Genomic DNA, 16,854 nt, shown 5'->3' on the forward strand with positions numbered 1-16,854 from the left:
AACCACAGCAGGGCAATGAGGTGAACAGGAGCTCCTGGGGAGAGGGGTGCTCTAAATTAAGTGGTCACTGAAGACCTTGAAGTTCTCGGGAAGGATGAGCAGCCAGAAGGGGCTAGAGCTGGGGACAACAAACTCCAAGGCCCTGACATGAGAAAGGACACAGGGTGGCCAAAAGAGTTGTGAGGGGAGGGGGTTGAAGGAATGGTCTGAGAGGGGTTGAGGGCCAGTCCACGCGGAGTCCTGTAGGGCAGGGAGTGTAGATTTGATTTTACGGGCCCGTCGATGTAAACACTTAAGCTAGAGAGGTCTGCGTGAAATCCCAGAATCAGAAAGGTCTTCTGAAGAATTTTTGGGTAAGGGGCACACATGGAAGGTGCTCTACTATTAGCTGAATGAACGCAAGCACGCATGGACAGAGGGATGCACGCGCGTCCAGGAGTAACAGCTGTTCCCCAGGGGGGCCCCAGATCAGGCGGCCTGAGGCCCTGGTTCTAGGCTCTGTGACCAGGCGCTGTGACCTTGGGCACATCCCCGCCCCGACTGAAGGTCCGGAACTCTGCGTCTCGGGGGCGGGGAGGACGTACAAGGAGGGACAGGGCGCGCGCCTGAGGCCAACGGACGTCGGGTCTTCTGGCAGACCCCAGCCGGGGCCCGAACCCCAGCCGTCAGCCGTGTTTACATTCCACCCGCGCAGGCCACGCGGCTTTTTGCCGCTCCAGCGCCGCTCGGCTCCGCCCCCGGAGCCCGGCGACCCGCCCCTCTGCCGCGCTCGCGCCAGAGCTCCCCCGCGTCCCGCCTGCGCGGCCCCGCCCCCCCCGCGCGCGCGGGCCAGCCCACGAGTCCGGCCCCGCGCGGGCTCCGCAGCTCTAGCCGCGCAGGCCCCGCCCGGCCTCCGGGCCTCGCCTCTCCGGCGCGCAGGCCCTGTCACTTAGCCCCGCCCCGCGCTGGTCCCGCCCCTGGCGGTCCGGAGGGCCGGGGCCGGCCAGCGCCACACGGGGCGGTCCTGAGGGCGGTGGCTGGGCGGGCCCGGGCCCTCGGGCGGCCGCTGAGGGGCTCCCAGCCGGTCGGGGCGGGGCGGAGGGTGGCGGGAGGGCGCGAGGGCGGGCCGGGGGCCCGTTCCGCGCGCTGGGATTTTTAAATGTCCCGCTCTTAGCCGGGCGCAGGAGCAGCCGGCTCGGCCGCCAGCGCGGTGTAGGGGGCAGGCGCGGATCCCGCCACCGCCGCGCGCTCGGCCCTCCGCAGCCTCCCGCCTCACGGCTTCCCGCTCGCCTCTGCCTCCTGCCTCCGGCCTCGGCTCGTGCAGCCCGCCTGCCTGCCGCGGAGACGTCTTCGGGTAAGGACCCCGCCGCGGGCTGCCGGACGGCGCGGCAGAGTGGGACTCCTGGAGCGCCCGGGTCGGGCCGGGCCGGGGTGGGGGTGGGGCGAGGCCGGGTCGCCGGGTCCCTGGAGGCGTCAGCGCGGGGTGCCCCGGTAGGGTGACTCAGGGACAGGCTACGGGGAGGTGTTGAGGGGAAGACTGAGGCAGCCGGGGCCCCGAGGGAGGCGATGGGCCGGCGAGGGTTTCGGGGGCCGTCGAGGGCCCCCCCCACCCCGGGTTCCGACGCGGCATCGCGGGCCGCTGGCGGCGCCGCGGGTGACAGGCCACCCCGGGCCCATCGGCCATTTTCCCGACCGGCCCGGGAGGCTCCCGCCGCTGCTGCCGCCCGCGCTGGAGGGGGAGGGGTGCCCGGGACGGACCGGCGGGCCCTGGTCCCCTCCGCCGGCCGTCCTCACCCCACTGCCGCTTCATGCCCCCAGGCCTGAGGTCTGATCCTGCGCCCAGCGCCATGCCGAGGGAAAAGAAGGAGAGGTGAGTGGCCTGGCCGCTGCGGGGAAGGGGAAGGTGTGCAGTGGTGGGGGAGGGGTGGGCCGAGATTTGGGGAGAACTCTTACCTCTGTGCCATCCTGGCTTTTCAGGGATGGGAAGGAACCCGGCACCATGAAAGAGGAAAGCGGCACCGATGTCTCCGTTCGCTCCAGGAAAAGGAAGGCAAATGTGGCCGTTGTGAGTACAAAGGAGACAGGTGGGGGAGGATTCCCCCCCACCCCCCATCTTACCTGGGTACCAGGCTGGGTTCTGACCACATATTTATTGATAGGGGGTCAAGGGGGGTGCGTTTGGCAGAAATGGTGCTCATAACCTTACCAGCTTTCTTTTTTTCTCTCTCTCTCTGTGTTTTTGTCTTTGGGCTGTTTGGTGTGTTTCCTTGGGGTGTGGGTTGTTTTATGTTAGTTTTTGCAGGATCCAGATGAAGAAGTTGCCAAAATTGACAGGACCGTGAGACACCAGTGTGGCAGTCAGGTAGGTACATTTTCTGATTAGGTCCAAGTTGAGGGTCTCCTTTTTTGGGGTCACATTAAGTCTCATATTTCCTTGCCTTCTGCTGAAGGCTTTTTCTCTAACTGTGGCCACAGTCCGTACAACTGAGCACTGTGCCTGTCAGTGGGCACTGACCTCTGCCAGCCTTGAGATTCCAGGAAGGTCTGTGTTCCTGACTGACATCCCTGAGATGACAAATATGCGCTGATGTCTGGAAGAACCAGAATGGACCTCACATAACTCAGTCCTCTCCTTTTGCCCTTGAGGAAACTGAGACTCAGTTAGAGGAAGAAAGTAACCCAGAGTCCTGTGCAAGCCAGGGGCGGAGTCTGTCCTACAGCCTCTCTGTGGGCTGGTGAACTGCGGGGAGGGCTCCTGAGACAGAGCTCTTTGGGTAACTGTGAGGATGGGGGTTTGTGTGTACACACATAAGCACACATCCACACTTGTGTTTCTTCGTCATCGTGCTTAAGGACTTCCTGTCCCTGCTCCCACCCCCTTTAGGTCATGTTTCAAACTTTTTCCCCCTTTCTGAAAGTTCTTCTAGCCCATCCAGCAATTACCTACAGTGGTCACTGTCACCTGGAGCTTGATCTGGCCTCCACCAGAGTGTTAGGAGGACATTCTGTGTAATGATATGTGCATCTCAACACATTTTTAAAATTGACTAGTCCATTTCTCTTGCCCCTCCTTCATGGAGTTCCCGCCATATTTCTTACATGCTCATGGTATCATCATAATATCAGAAGTTCCGAGCAGAAAAAGCTTGTATTATCTCTCTGCCTCCAGAAATGGCTGGAGACTGTAGTTATGGCTCTAGTAGGGGAAGCAGCCTATCTCCAAACTAGCTGATTAGGCTTTCTGACGCTATAGTAGATAAAAGCTGAGCAGGAATAGTATTTGAGCTGAGGATACTGGTCCTGATTAGGTTAGCAGTGGAAGCACATCACTTTGTAGGGCAGTGAGCAACAGCCATAGCAGCTGGGTTTGGAAGAGTGAAGGGCTTCAAAGTCAAGGGCCACATTATTTATAAAAAGTTGTTACTGCACATAAGACCCTAGTAATTAGTATTTATGGGGAGGTTCCACTGAATATTGAACAATGGCTTGATGATTTCCTTACTGTATTAGAAGAAGAAATACTTTACTTTAGGAAAGGAAATAAGACAGTGCATTCCAAGTTCTTTCCTTTTTTTCCTTTTTTCTCCCTGTTAAGACTTCAAACCAAGCAAGTTAATTTTTGTGGATTTCTACTAAAATGGACCTCTACTTTGTGAAATTCAAGATTGGTTATTTTCCCGACTGTGTTTTGAATTGAAGTTTTTAAAAATATATACTTATTTATTTATGGCTCTGTTGGGTCTTCGTTTCTGTGCAAGGGCTTTCTCTAGTTGCGGCAGGCGGGGGCCACTCTTCATCGTGGAGCGCGGGCCTCTCACTATCGCGGCCTCTCTTGTTGTGGAGCACAGGCTCCAGACGCGCAGGCTCAGTAGTTGTGGCTCACGGGCCTAGTTGCTCTGCGGCATGTGGGATCTTCCCAGACCAGGGCTCGAACCCGTGTCCCCTGCATTGGCAGGCAGATTCTCAACCACTGTGCCACCAGGGAAGCCCAGAATTGAAGTTTTTAACTTAGGATGAAGCAAAGCTGTCCCTGTTGACTTCTTGGAGTTTTAGGGTAGTTTCTGTTCTCAAAGATAACCTGAGCTGTGCCTAGGGTGCCTAAGATAGGGCTTTGGTCCTATCCTTGGACTGCAGAGAGTTGATAGATGTGATAACATGAATAGCCATATTATTTCCCACTAGAAGGCGTTTTCATGGTTTTTCAGAGATTAATTACAACAGGTTTCTACACATTTTGCAAAGTAGATAGCTTGAAAATTACCCATCATTTATGGAGCAATCAATGTCTTATGTTATTTCTCTGTGTAGATTCATGAAGCTAGAATTTTGGGGTAACAACCTTTTTGCCAATTAATTACACAGAATTTTTCTCTGGAGTTATCATAGTTCATCCCTGTTCAACAGCTCTGAGCTACTTGTAGCCCTCATGCTCAACTCCATGAAACTGCTTCATCAAGACCACATGGAACCTTTGATTCTTACTTTAGGTTTTTCTCAATGAAGATAATACTCTTTTATCTAAAGTCTATTTAATATATCCATTTTTGTTGTTCAATTTTTTGCATGAGACCCAACTTTTTTACTGAAGTGGAGTCCTGGAATTTCTATTAGTTACTTCTCAGAACATAATTTTGCATAAGGTAGTCTTATTCTCAGTTAAAAGTTGGTGTCTTGCTGTTACCCAGTTCCTTCCTAAAGTCAGACTGGTCTTGCTTTCTTTGAGACATGGTATACACTCAAGTTAAATGATACAGATTTCATTATTCTGCTTCATCCCCTGGTTCCTAAAAGGCCAACTTTGGGGACCATTTGTCTGCTTGTGGTTCACCCAATTTGTCTGTGAACTACAGGTAGGGAAATGTTACCATTTTATCTCCAAAAGCCTCCTCTCAGCTATTTCAGCCATGTGGCTGTAGAGGGTGACAACCAGCTTCTGCTTTCAAAACTAGAATTCATTGTTGAATGAAGAGCAACTTAAAGCAGTTGTAATGTGACCCTTTTTGAGTCAAGGAAATACTACCAGCACATGATACTAGAACTGGAAGGGGATGTTGCCCTTCTCCAACAGCTGTTGGCAAGAGCTGTCATGGTTAATTTGCATGCCCAATTCTTTGCACATTGGATGGAGAAGAGCTTTATCCTGCTTTGCTCTTCTCAGTACCCTGAAAGTGCTCTGGCTTCCTCTGAAAGTGACCGGTGTGCTGTGATAGCCACCCTGTCCCATATCTTCCAGGCAGCACTTAGAGCCCAAGTTTCTATGTTCATTTATAGTCTTCTCCGTTGTCTCTTTTCTAGTCAATATTAATGATCTCTCTGCTTTAAAAAAAAAAAAGCCAAGAGTCTCAGACTTTTTATAGAGCTTCCATACTGGCAGGGTTGTTAACATGCCCTGTCTTCAATAAAATTACTATTTTATAATTTTAAAAATCAATAATAGTCCTTTAGAGTAAGATAATAGAGTAGCTTTAAAAGGAAAAATGTTAAATGGCAAAATGACATTATTTTCCAAATATTAAAAATTGACTTAAATTAAGTATCTGGAATCTTTAAAAGAAGCATTGTTTGGGTTTTTTTAATAGGTATCTATATATTTTTTAGATGTTGGGGGTAGGAGTTTATTAATTTATTTATTTTTGCTATGTTGGGTCTTCGTTTCTGTGCGAGGGCTTTCTCTAGTTGTGGCAAGCGGGGGCCACTCTTCATCGCGGTGCGCGGGCCTCTCACTATCGCGGCCTCTCTTGTTGCGGAGCACAGGCTCCAGACGCGCAGGCTCAGTAGTTGTGGCTCACGGGCCTAGTTGCTCCGCGGCATATGGGATCCTCCCAGACCAGGGCTCGAACCCGTGTCCTCTGCATTGGCAGGCAGATTCTCAACCACTGCGCCACCAGGGAAGCCCTGTTTGGGTTTTTAATGGTGGTTTATTCAATTAGCATTTATCACTCTGCAAGGCTTTGGGGTGGGTTTCAGAGGTCTTCAGGAATATCTAGGCTTTATCTCTACAGACTTTTTAATATATCCTGTGACTATTGCTTGATTCGGTTTTAACTAGGCAGATACTCCTTTTGTTTCATTTTGAGTTAAGGAAAAGGAAGGGTCCCCGTTATGTAATAATTTTGGCTTGACCTGCAACCAAAGGAAGATGTCACATTTGGCGGGTTTTGTTTCAAAATGAGGAGACTTTAAATATAGATGGCAATCAGTTTACACTTTGATTTTTTATACTTGTGATTGTGGAGTGCTTATGTAAATGCTTTTACTGGAAATTGTCTTTCACTTTTAAGACATTTCATTAGGTTAGTTGTACTTATTAAAAAAAACAAATCTTTGAATTGTGACCAAATAATCTCACAACACACTTTAAGAGTCATGCTCAGTATCTTACTGAGCTGCCAATCGATTTTATTCTTTTGTTTTTTTGGTAACGTAAGAGCTGTTTGCATTTTGTCTTACCCTTCTGCGTCTATTTTGCTGCTCAGTCACTTCATGTGAGGCTGATGATGTGGAGGGTAAAATGCTACTGACTGTAGTTTTCTTAGGTTTTACTGCATAGACTTCTAAGCTAATGACAAAATGAAATGAAAGCTTGGAGTCATTTCTGTGTCTTCCATGCTATCTCCATCTTAATTTAGGCCAGAATGTTGACTTAGGCCTAGAGGTTTCTCCCCAGCGTGAAGACATTTTCTGTTTTACTGGCTGTTTGACAAATAAATGAATGTAAAAACAGCTGGTTTACATCAAACATTTTTTTAATGTGTCTTTCTTTACAGCCTTGGGACAGTAATACAGTCTGTGAAAACCCCTGTTCCTTGATTCCCACACCTGACAAAGAAGAGGATGAGCTCGTATACCCGAATTCTGCATATAAGCCTCAGAGTTGCACACCATCTAGAGCCTCGCCACTGCCTGTACTGAAGTAAGCTGACTGCTGAGTGCCTTCTGGATCTCTTACTCCCGTGTGCACTCCCGCCTCACTAGTATGGATGCATACTGACACCTGTCTTTTGCTTGCTTTTGTTTTTTGTAGCTGGGCAAATAGAGAGGAAGTATGGAAAATCATGTTAAACAAGGAAAAGACATACTTGAGGGATAAGCAATTTATGCAGCGGCACCCTCTTCTGCAGCCTAAAATGCGAGCGATTCTTCTAGATTGGTTAATGGAGGTGAGCTGGAGCCTTCCTGTTAACTAGAAGCATTGGCCATTTCTAGATTCTTCTGTGCTGTTATAATCTCTTCAAGTGTTTGATTCCATTGACACGTTCTGTGTCTCTGAACTGTGGTATATATACTACAGTGGCCTAACTTTTTTGCTTATGTACTTCCTTAAAAGAATTTCTGAAGTATCTTTACCCCTTAGTTATTTTTAAGTTGGCATCTAATTTTTTTCTCAAAGTTTAAGTAGTTGCAAAGGTTGTATTTTCCAATTAATTATAAATATTGATATTTGATCTTTCAATTTGTACACTCAAATTGCTTTTTATTTTTTTTGTGTGTGGTACGCGGGCCTCTCACTGTTGTGGCCTCTCCCATTGCGGAGCACAGGCTCTGGACGCGCAGGCTCAGTGGCCATGGCCCATGGGCCCAGCCGCTCTGTGGCATGTGAGATCTTCCTGGACCAGGGCACAAACCCGTGTCCCCTGCATCGGCAGGCGGACTCTCAACCACTGCGCCACCAGGGAAGCCCCTCAAATTGCTTTTGAGTGTACACAGTGGAATGTGGATAACAGCTATTTGATAGCCACTACCAAATGTTTTAAAAATATATGAACAAATTTATCTTTAAGTCAGAAAATTTACATTGTTTCTTTTTAACTCCTTGGGATTCATTTCTCTTTACCCACAGAATTTTATCCTAACAAAATATTTTGTTCAAATCTTTTATTGATCACACTATCATACTTCTCTACAATAATTGATCAAAATAACAAGTATTACAAATTGTGATGAATAATTGTTAAACATAAAAAGTAATATTGTATAGGCAGTGCACCTCCTTCTGGGAGGAAGTGTGGGTGACTCAGTAGTGGCTCAATTAAGGACACTTCCTGGACACCTCTGTAAGCCTTGGGTGGGTGAGAAGTGGGCTTTCTTCTGTGATGTGGCAGGACATCTCAGGCAGATCTGTTTTATGAAAGCACATATGGAAGTTGAGTGTCTAAGTATTCCCTAAAACTGAACTGTGCCACGTACCTTTAGGAATTCTGTATTAGCAGGGGTATGTGTACCCCTGTTGTGCTTGTCCTAGAGTCAAATCCCCTGCTGCCATTTAAAGTCTGTGTGCTTCAGTCAGGCAAGTCACTTAACTGTGAGTCTTGGTTTTCTCATCTGTAATGTTTTCTAGCAATATTTGCTTGCAGAGTTTGTGTGGATTAGAAATAAGTACAGTTTACATGGTAGGCAAGAAAAGATAGCTATTTTTATCATTCTTAATTTGCTTTTCTTTATTGGTCCCTGAAAATGTCAACATAGAAAATGTACAAATGTACAGATTCTTTGGCCTTGCCGTTGTCCACAGATCCACCATGGCACATAGCCCTTATGGGCCTTTTGGAACATTTTATAATTCCTTGAAGCATTAGATGTGGTATGCTTTAACCTCTCAGGCTTCAGCTCATAAGATGATGTGACTGAGAGGTTCTAGTTTATATAATGCAGTTGATGCCATTGATGCAATTGATGCTTTAAAGAAATGATTTTCCCTGCAATTCAATGAAAAAAGTCATGTAATACTATTGAAAGGATAGAAAAGAATGGTAACCTTTATGTCTTCAGTGGGACAAGACTAGAGTCCACGGTTCACAGGCAGGCTCATCTGCAGCGATGTTAAGTTGCCCAGCCCCTGGCCCAGCCAAGAAGTCTACATAAGAAAGGCAGTGCTTATGCTGTGTGCCCAATGGTGAGCTGGGTAAAGTAGTCGGAAAGTTTGTTCCTTAGAGAACAGAAGCTCTAGTTTTACTTCTAATCCTATTGTAGTTGTGTTATTTTATAAAAACTAACTCTAAATATGGCTCCACCTGGACTTCAGAAACACTCTTTGGTGATTGATGGAGTTTTCTACTAATGTTCTGTTTGTTGTTTCCCTTTCTACTTATTAACCCCATGAAGTGTACTTACATGGGATATACTGTTTAGGAACAGCAGTTTTAAATGCACAATCAGACATTTGATGACAGTAATGAATTGAGGTCTAATATTTCCTTGGCCCTTTTCAACTCCATCATGTACACTATTTCACCATACCTCACAGCAATCCTGTGAGGTAGGCAAAACAGGTATTGTCCTAATTTTATAGTCTGAGATAATCCAAGATAAATGGGTTTGTCTAAAGGGGAGCCAATGCTGGAACCTAGATCTCCGAGTCTTTTGTTTAATGTTTTTAAAAAACCATTTGCCTCTTGTGATTAACAGATTAACAGTGTTTTAGTGTTGTAGTCTTTAAATAAATGTATGTTCCAGCTTTCAAACCTTCATACTGATAGTGCCCATTGAGAAGAAATATGGTAGTTCTTTCCTCATGTCATAATGAAACTTATAAAGGGGGACACCTTTCTTTGAGAAAATCCCATTTTTCCTTGAAATGCTGCTTTTAACAGGCTGTGAATGTACCTTCTTTCGCAGCCTATGAACGTTTGCTCTTATATTATAGATCACAGAACACTTCATCCTTATACCTGAGTTCCAGTTTTTCATTGTGCATGTGCTTAGGGACAAGCAAGGTAACCATCCTTTCAGAGAAGCCAGGTTCTCTCTCTTGATTTGGTTATATTATCCTTCACCAAACTCATGACAAGTTTTTTGTCTTTCTTTTTTTCTCAAGTAACTGTTCTAAAACTTACTATTTTTTCAGGTGTGTGAAGTTTATAAACTTCACAGAGAGACATTTTACTTGGCACAGGATTTCTTTGATCGGTATATGGCAACACAACAAAATATTGTAAAAACGCTTTTACAGCTTATTGGGATTTCATCTTTATTTATTGCTGCCAAACTTGAGGTAAATAATTTTCAAATATTTGTTATGTAGTACATGCTTGAGCTCCACTGAGATTAGGGGAAGAGGTCAACTATTTGTCTAAATTTTTCTAATTTGAGGCCTTCTAAAGTTCAGCCACACACACAAAAAAGCTAGAAATTAACCAAGAAAAGTATGAGTATATAAAATGCTTAGGTTAATATAATTCCTTTAATCAAAAAAATTGAACTTTGACCTGAGAGGATTAAAATTTTGGTGTGATTAGAAGGGTGAATGGGCACAGCTTTCAAACATGTTGAAAAGGTGAAAATTTCAAAGCTCCCCATTGAGTAAAAGTTTGATGATTTATTGATTGATTGATGTGGGTAAGTGTTTCATTTCTTTCACAATTAATGCATTTTGAACCACTGGAGTGGCTCTTGTATTTATCCCATCAATGTACCCTTTCCTTCTTTCTATGTCAGCATATTAAAAAGAATAATTTGGGAGGTACATTATAAGTTAAAACTATCAGAGATGGACTTTTTGCCAGTAGTATCTTCCTTTTATTTCCTTTCAGGAAATCTATCCTCCAAAGTTGCACCAGTTTGCTTATGTTACAGATGGGGCTTGTTCAGGAGATGAAATTCTTACCATGGAGTTAATCATTATGAAGGTAGGTTACAAGTTAGTTTTTCAGTCCTTTTTAAAAATTCCTACATAATATCTTTTCTATATTCAGCATGAGTGCATCTGGCTAGGTGTTCTCTAGCTGGACACACTGTGGCATGGGAAATGGCTACATTTTGAACTCCTTTGGAGGACCAAAGGGAGTAGTAATGTCTTTTTCTTTTTTCAACCATTGGTCTCTTTTCTCTCTGTTTTCCCTTAGGCCCTTAAGTGGCATTTAAGTCCGCTGACCATTGTGTCCTGGCTGAATGTGTACATGCAGGTCGCATATCTAAATGATTTCTATGAAGTGCTCCTGCCGCAGTACCCTCAGCACATCTTCATACAGATTGCAGAGGTGAGTGGCTTATTACCTCTGTGGGGCGGCCTACCCCACCACTAGATGGAGTAACTTTAGAAGGGGTGTGTGTTGGCTGTGTCCCTCAGTGTTCTTTTCTTCTCCATAGCTTTTAGATCTCTGTGTCCTGGATGTCGGCTGCTTAGAATTTTCTTATGGGGTACTTGCTGCTTCTGCCTTGTATCATTTCTCTTCATCTGAATTGATGCAAAAGGTTTCAGGTACGTTGGCTTTCCAGTCCATTCATAGGTGTATTGAACTTATAAACCAGTTGTTGGCCTCATTTGAGCCTAACATGTATTTTCATTGCAGGGTATCAGTGGTGTGATATAGAGAAGTGTGTCAAGTGGATGGTTCCATTTGCCATGGTTATAAGGGAAACAGGAAGTTCAAAACTTAAGCACTTCAGGGGAGTTCCTGCTGAAGATGCACACAACATCCAGACCCATATAAACAGCTTGGATTTGCTGGTCAGTACTGTTCCTTGTTTCCCAGACGAATTCTTAAAACTGCCCGAGCAGCCTCTTCACTTTCTTTCCCACAGGCTCCAGATATCCCCAAAAGACTCTGATTCTTTTAATTCCGTGGCAAAGAAAAACGGTGGTCAACAGATCCTCTCTCTAAGTATCATGTAGCCCAGAGACTTTTAGATTGTTCTTTGCTATTTTTTTTCCTTCACTCATCTCCGTAGAAAAAAGCACAAAGTAAGTGAAGCCCAAAGGATACATTCTTCCATGTTAACATTTCTGGCTTTTATTCTTATCATCAGGACAAAGCCCAAGTAAAGAAAGCCATATTGTCTGAAGAAAATAGGATTTCTCCTCTCCCCACTGGGGTCCTCACCCCTCCACAGAGCAGTAAGAAGCAGAGCGGTGGGCAAGGAACAGCATGACCACACCAGCATCCTCACCAGAGACAGCTGTGCGGAAGTGCCTGCCCCCAGTTCTCTCCCGTCTACTGCAGCAGAGGCGTGCATTTGCTTTTACAGATATTTAAATGGAAGAGCATGTCTCTTCCGCAACAGAAGGTTTCTGTGGATGGCATTGGACAGGGAGAAGTGTTTCTTATTGAATGCTTAGATTTTTTTAATAAGTGGGTCAAGTACACCAGCCACCTCCAGAACACCAATGAGTGCTCCAGATGCTGCTAAGGAGGGTGATACTTGACTTGATTGACTATTCACACAAATAACAAAGGCTTGAAGTTGAGGAGTGCCATGTTGCTGTTGGTCTCCCCCTGGCTGTTCTGGGTCGAGTCATATTAAGTGGAACAGGTGGTTGTGAGCGTTAACGATGCGCAGCCCACAACCAGCTATGCTGGGGGCCTCCCCTTTCCATACTATCAGTTGACAGTGTACAATGCCTTTTATGAACTATTGTTTTGTAAGTGCTGCTATGTTTATCTGTTTTTTAATAAAGATAAAACACTGTCTTTGAGACAGCTGGTTTTATGAGCTATGTCTGGTAATTTAAGTTAGGAGTCAACTTTGAATGTGGCTATATCAGGTTCTCTTTTTTAACTTCATGCTTCTCAAAGCTCAAGCCTCTCAAGCAAATATATTAAAAGAAAACTTTTGAAGTGAGCTTCAGGTGCAGCCTCACAGGCCTCCTCAGGGCCCCTGAGCTAGAATGAGGCTCTGATTGACATCTTCCAACAGTGCCCTGTGAAGTGGTGGCTCCCGGCGGCCTCACTGGCTGGCTGTGGTGATAGTAGTGAAGTCACGTCTGCATCGAGAGGATTCTTAGGTATGATTCCTTCCCGAGCACAGGACAAGGGTCATAAAGTATCTGTAATTAGTGTTATTTAATACTCTTTTCATCCTTACCCAAAGCTTAACCTAAAGTATTTTTTTTGTTTGGAGAACTTGTTAACATAGTAGCCTAAAACTACACTTTGAACAAGAAAATGCAAAGTAAAATTATATGTAGTTCAAGGCCGTGATATTCGTATATAATCTGTTCCCTGACTATTGATGGAATCACCAAGTGCCTTGCTAACAGAGGAGGTTACTGTCCACTTTAAGGCCCAGTGTGTACAGTTCACATCATGTTTTGTGGGACATTCCCAAAGTGATGGCCTTGTCAATTCTTGTGTTTCATTTTCTCACAATGCTTTGGTGTATGTATGGGTTCATTAAGGGAGGGTGAATGAGCAAATAAATATCATTTATTTCAACTTGGTATTTTATTATTTTGCAAAAATCTATCTGAAGTAGAAAGAAAAACAGCCACTTTTAATCTACCATATTTATATGAATTTTGAGAGATCCTACTTTTTCACATTGTGATGTTATAGTTCTGACAGTTCTAATACAGTTTTCTTAATAAATGCATTATAAATCTACATGTAATGGTATTTAGTCAAATGATACTCCTAGCTAATTATTTCTTCATCTCAGAAATGCTCTTGCCTTATAAGTAGTGAATTTTTAATGGTGATCATTTGTGACTTGAAAAATCCTAAAAGTGGTTAATTTATATTTGACATTCTGTGCAAAAATATGGCACTGAAAACATTTCTATTTTCAAAGTTTTATATAAGTTTGAGAGCTTGGCAAATGTGAGGAAACACTGGTTTGAAAGCATGTTTGAGGTAAATGCTTCGTGGACCGCTTGGCAGGCTGTTGTACTGCAGAGTGTTAGTTACTGAGTATGCTGAGATGAGGCTGCCTTACGTGTAAATTGTCAGAGGGCTGCATTTCTGGAGACTCAGTATTTTTTTAAATGGCACTGTTGCCACAGGCAGCTCTTAATAATCTGTGCTAATAAAGGATAAATCCCAGAAGGGTAAGTGAAATCCATAGTAGCCAGTATTTTCTGTGGCTCTGTCAGAAACCCTAAATGCCACTAGTAAGTAAAATCAAGTTTCCCCTCTTAAAGGAGCGTCTTCCATTTGCTAGCCGTCGGTATAAACTTTGGCCCCTCACTGGTCAGCTCTATACCCATTTGCCAGATCACGTTTGTTCTGCAATTCATCTGAAACCAGCTGAGGCGAGGTGATACCAAACAGATAGCAGGGGTGGAAGTGGCAGCTCTAGTCACCTCTGGTGAACAAATGCTCTGAGGCAGAGATGCGTCAGCAGGAAGGACCCAGAAAAGCAATGGGAGTGTGGGCCCTCGGTCTAACTTAACTTGTGTTAGAGCTAGAGAAACAGTAGTTTATCAAAAGCAACCATGAAGACTGATTGGATTGTGGTAGAGCACACCACACCCTCACATCCCACCCCAGCTCACAGAATTCACTCACTGGCCCTCATCAGAGCTGCTGTCAGGTCTGTCCCCCGTGCCCAAGAAAGAAAACACTGGTCTTCAGGTGGTAGGTGTTGAAGGTTTTCCAAGGTCCCCCATATGGAACTTGGACAGCTCGTTGTTTCACGGAGGTCATTTCATACCAGTGGGTGAATAAATGATGCTGAGGTTCACGTTCCTGAGGCCGGTAAGCAAAACTGTGAGGTCCTTTAAGATTTGGAGCTTAGTGTGAGGCTACACTTCTCCAACTCAGACACAAAGGAGATTGGAGTTTATTTGGGCAAAATTAGGCTGTACCTCAGAGCAGGGATGGAAAGAGAAATCAAACCTGATAACGTCTAGTCATATTTACCCAACCGTGCATTTTCCTACCACATGTTCAGCATTTTGAAATTCAAATCACAGTTATACCTTGGCCATTGTTAGAAGGCTATTTTTATCCCTGCTGTAATCATCTAATTTGCTGATTACGGGTCTCAGATTGCCACAGAGAACTCAATTTTTGAAAGAATTGTCCTGTTTGATCAAATATGTTATTCAAGCAATGCAGTCATTTGTTCCACAAGGTTACCTGCCAGGCAGAGCTAACCAGGAGTAATAGCATTAGAAGCCTATACTTAAAATCAAGCATTAGCTAATCTGCCTGTGACAATAGAGTCTTAAATATAATTTGTGGCAGATTCTTTAGTTCTTGCACTGACAGACAATTGCATTTTGTATTCAATGAGCATAGATTTTTCCTACCTCATCCCAATTCCAAATTTAACTCAGAAGACTCTAATGTGCTCAGCTTCACAGGCTAACAGGTACTATTTCCCAGGAGCCTCAGACAGGAGGGCGATGCTCTCCTTTATTCAATAAACACTCCCTCTGCCCCCCTTTTAAATCATTCTACTGATCAACGCCAATTCCAAAAATCGTGTAGCATCTGACTGCGGTGAGGTTCATGTCTGATGCTGGTGTCCCTGGCATGATGTGTGAGCTGGCCTCTCCTGGGAGCCCCTGCTGTGTGTTGGGCGCTACCAGCCCTGGAGACAAAAGCATGCAGGGCACAGACCACCGAGAGCTCATGAGAGCCTGGGAGACAGAAGAACAGCTGGAATCCTCCAGAGGGCAGCGGTGTGAAAGGCGAGCATGGAGTGGGAGCCGTACCTGTGCTTGAGAGGGAGCCTGTTGAGTCCTCCCCAGCAGGCCTGGAAAAGTGGAGTGGAAGGAGGGAGGCGAGGCAGAAGAGGTGACAAAGCCTACATCACAAAGGGCTTTTGCACGTCAAGCTCAAGACGGGCCTGATATCCCTGGCAGCAGAGCTGGGGTATAAGAGGAGAGTGAGAGCTCAAAGCGACATGTGGACACAGAGGTTGAGGAAACAAGCCCAGAGTCATGCTTCTGTGCCACAGAAAAGTGACCGTGCAGGCCGCGAGGGGCACGAAGGAAGATGAAGGGGCATCAATGAAAGTAACTTCCAAATGGCCCTGCTTGAGGGACTGCCGTGCATCACTCCCAGGCCACAGTGATCTCGGGCCCTGCGCCTCTGCATCCTCAGCCAGCTGGAACCTCACCTCCTGCAGGAGATGGACCCTGTCTGGGGCCCACACTGATGTCATTTCTTCGTTGAGCTCTGGAGGCAGTTACCTGGAGCTGGGACCTGGCCCTGCCACTTCACAATGTGATTTTGGGCACCATGCTTAACTTCTCCAAGCCTAGTAATTCTCAGCTGTGAAATGGGGATGATAACAGTATTTGCCCCATGAAGTTAAGAGGGAGATTCAATGGGAGAATGCATAAAAAATGCTTAGCATAGCTCCTAGCACATTAAAAAGAAACAATAAAAGATGGTTGCCGCTGCTATTATTGCCGCTGATGCTGCTGGTGATACCAAGGTAGGCTGTCAGACTGAGGCTCTGGAGGGGAGTAGCCCTGCAATGGGGACTCCAAGAACACATGGCACTTGCTCTGAGGTGCCCTTAGCCTCCCTAGGCTCCTCCCCCGAGGTCTGCCCCTGGCCCTCCCCAGACTTCAGCTCCATCTCTCTCCTGCCCTTCCTGGACAGCCTCCTTGAAAGTACCATGTCCACCTGCTGTCCCTCCCCCCTCAGGCTCCTCCAGTGGGGCTTCTGTCCCCACGCACCACACACTACCCTTGCCGAGGCCACCCATGATGGCCATGTGGCACCCTTTAACCTTCATCTCACGGGGCATCTTTGCCACAGTTAGCACTGCTGACCCCACCTTCCCTCCAGAAAACTTTTGCCCTCCCTGACTTCTCACACAGACACACTCGATGCCCCCTGGTAACCCTCCCTAATCCCATAGTTTTTCTCTCCTCCTCAGAGCAAACCACCACCCTGAGGTCAGTATGGATGATTTCCACACATATTTTGGGAATTTTATCATTTATAGTTGGATTCACAGCAATAGATTTACAGAAAACATTGCTTTGGGTGTTTTTAAAATTCACATAAATGGAATCAAGCCTCACAACATCATAATACCACTTGCTATTTTTTTCAACATTAGTTTCAAGATTTACCCACGTTGACACATGTAGGGTTGGGTTTATTCATTTTTCACTGTGATAGAGTTTTCTCTTGAGCGAATGTACCATAATGTATACATTCTCTCCCATGCTGATCCACATATAGGTTTCCAATT

At 45.6% G+C, this 16,854-nt stretch overlaps 1 protein-coding gene across 3 annotated transcripts; it reads left to right on the forward strand.

Moving 5' to 3' along the window:
• Positions 1–1,139: 1,139 nt before the first annotated feature.
• CCNE1 (cyclin E1) lies at positions 1,140–13,212 on the forward strand. Of its 3 annotated transcripts, none has more exons than XM_029205872.1 (11): positions 1,140–1,333; positions 1,798–1,849; positions 1,957–2,044; positions 2,273–2,341; positions 6,747–6,892; positions 7,004–7,139; positions 9,824–9,970; positions 10,509–10,604; positions 10,821–10,955; positions 11,065–11,176; positions 11,268–13,212. In XM_029205872.1, exons 2-11 carry the CDS (start codon positions 1,827–1,829, stop codon positions 11,588–11,590), a joined length of 1,275 nt encoding a protein of 424 aa, XP_029061705.1. In that variant the 5' UTR covers positions 1,140–1,333; positions 1,798–1,826; the 3' UTR covers positions 11,591–13,212. The 3 variants fall into 3 exon arrangements, with proteins under 3 accessions (XP_029061705.1, XP_029061715.1, XP_029061698.1); XM_029205882.1 differs by lacking the exon at positions 1,140–1,333 and having other exon boundaries at positions 1,685–1,849; positions 11,268–11,425; positions 11,725–13,212; XM_029205865.1 differs by lacking the exon at positions 1,140–1,333 and having other exon boundaries at positions 1,685–1,849.
• Positions 13,213–16,854: the final 3,642 nt, after the last annotated feature.

Source organism: Monodon monoceros, unplaced genomic scaffold, assembly GCF_005190385.1.
Source record: "Monodon monoceros isolate NGI ecotype Baffin Bay Population unplaced genomic scaffold, NGI_Narwhal_1 Super_Scaffold_10, whole genome shotgun sequence".
In the NCBI taxonomy this organism is placed as follows: domain Eukaryota; kingdom Metazoa; phylum Chordata; class Mammalia; order Artiodactyla; family Monodontidae; genus Monodon; species Monodon monoceros.

Bases quoted from the DNA above. Each gene is read 5' to 3' on its own strand.
- CCNE1 (XM_029205865.1), top strand. From the start codon at position 1,788: ATGCCCCCAGGCCTGAGGTCTGATCCTGCGCCCAGCGCCATGCCGAGG. The intron at 2,045-2,272 runs GTGAGTACAAAG...GTTTTATGTTAG, and splicing joins GGAAGGCAAATGTGGCCGTT to TTTTTGCAGGATCCAGATGA. The intron at 7,140-9,823 runs GTGAGCTGGAGC...CTATTTTTTCAG, and splicing joins TTCTAGATTGGTTAATGGAG to GTGTGTGAAGTTTATAAACT.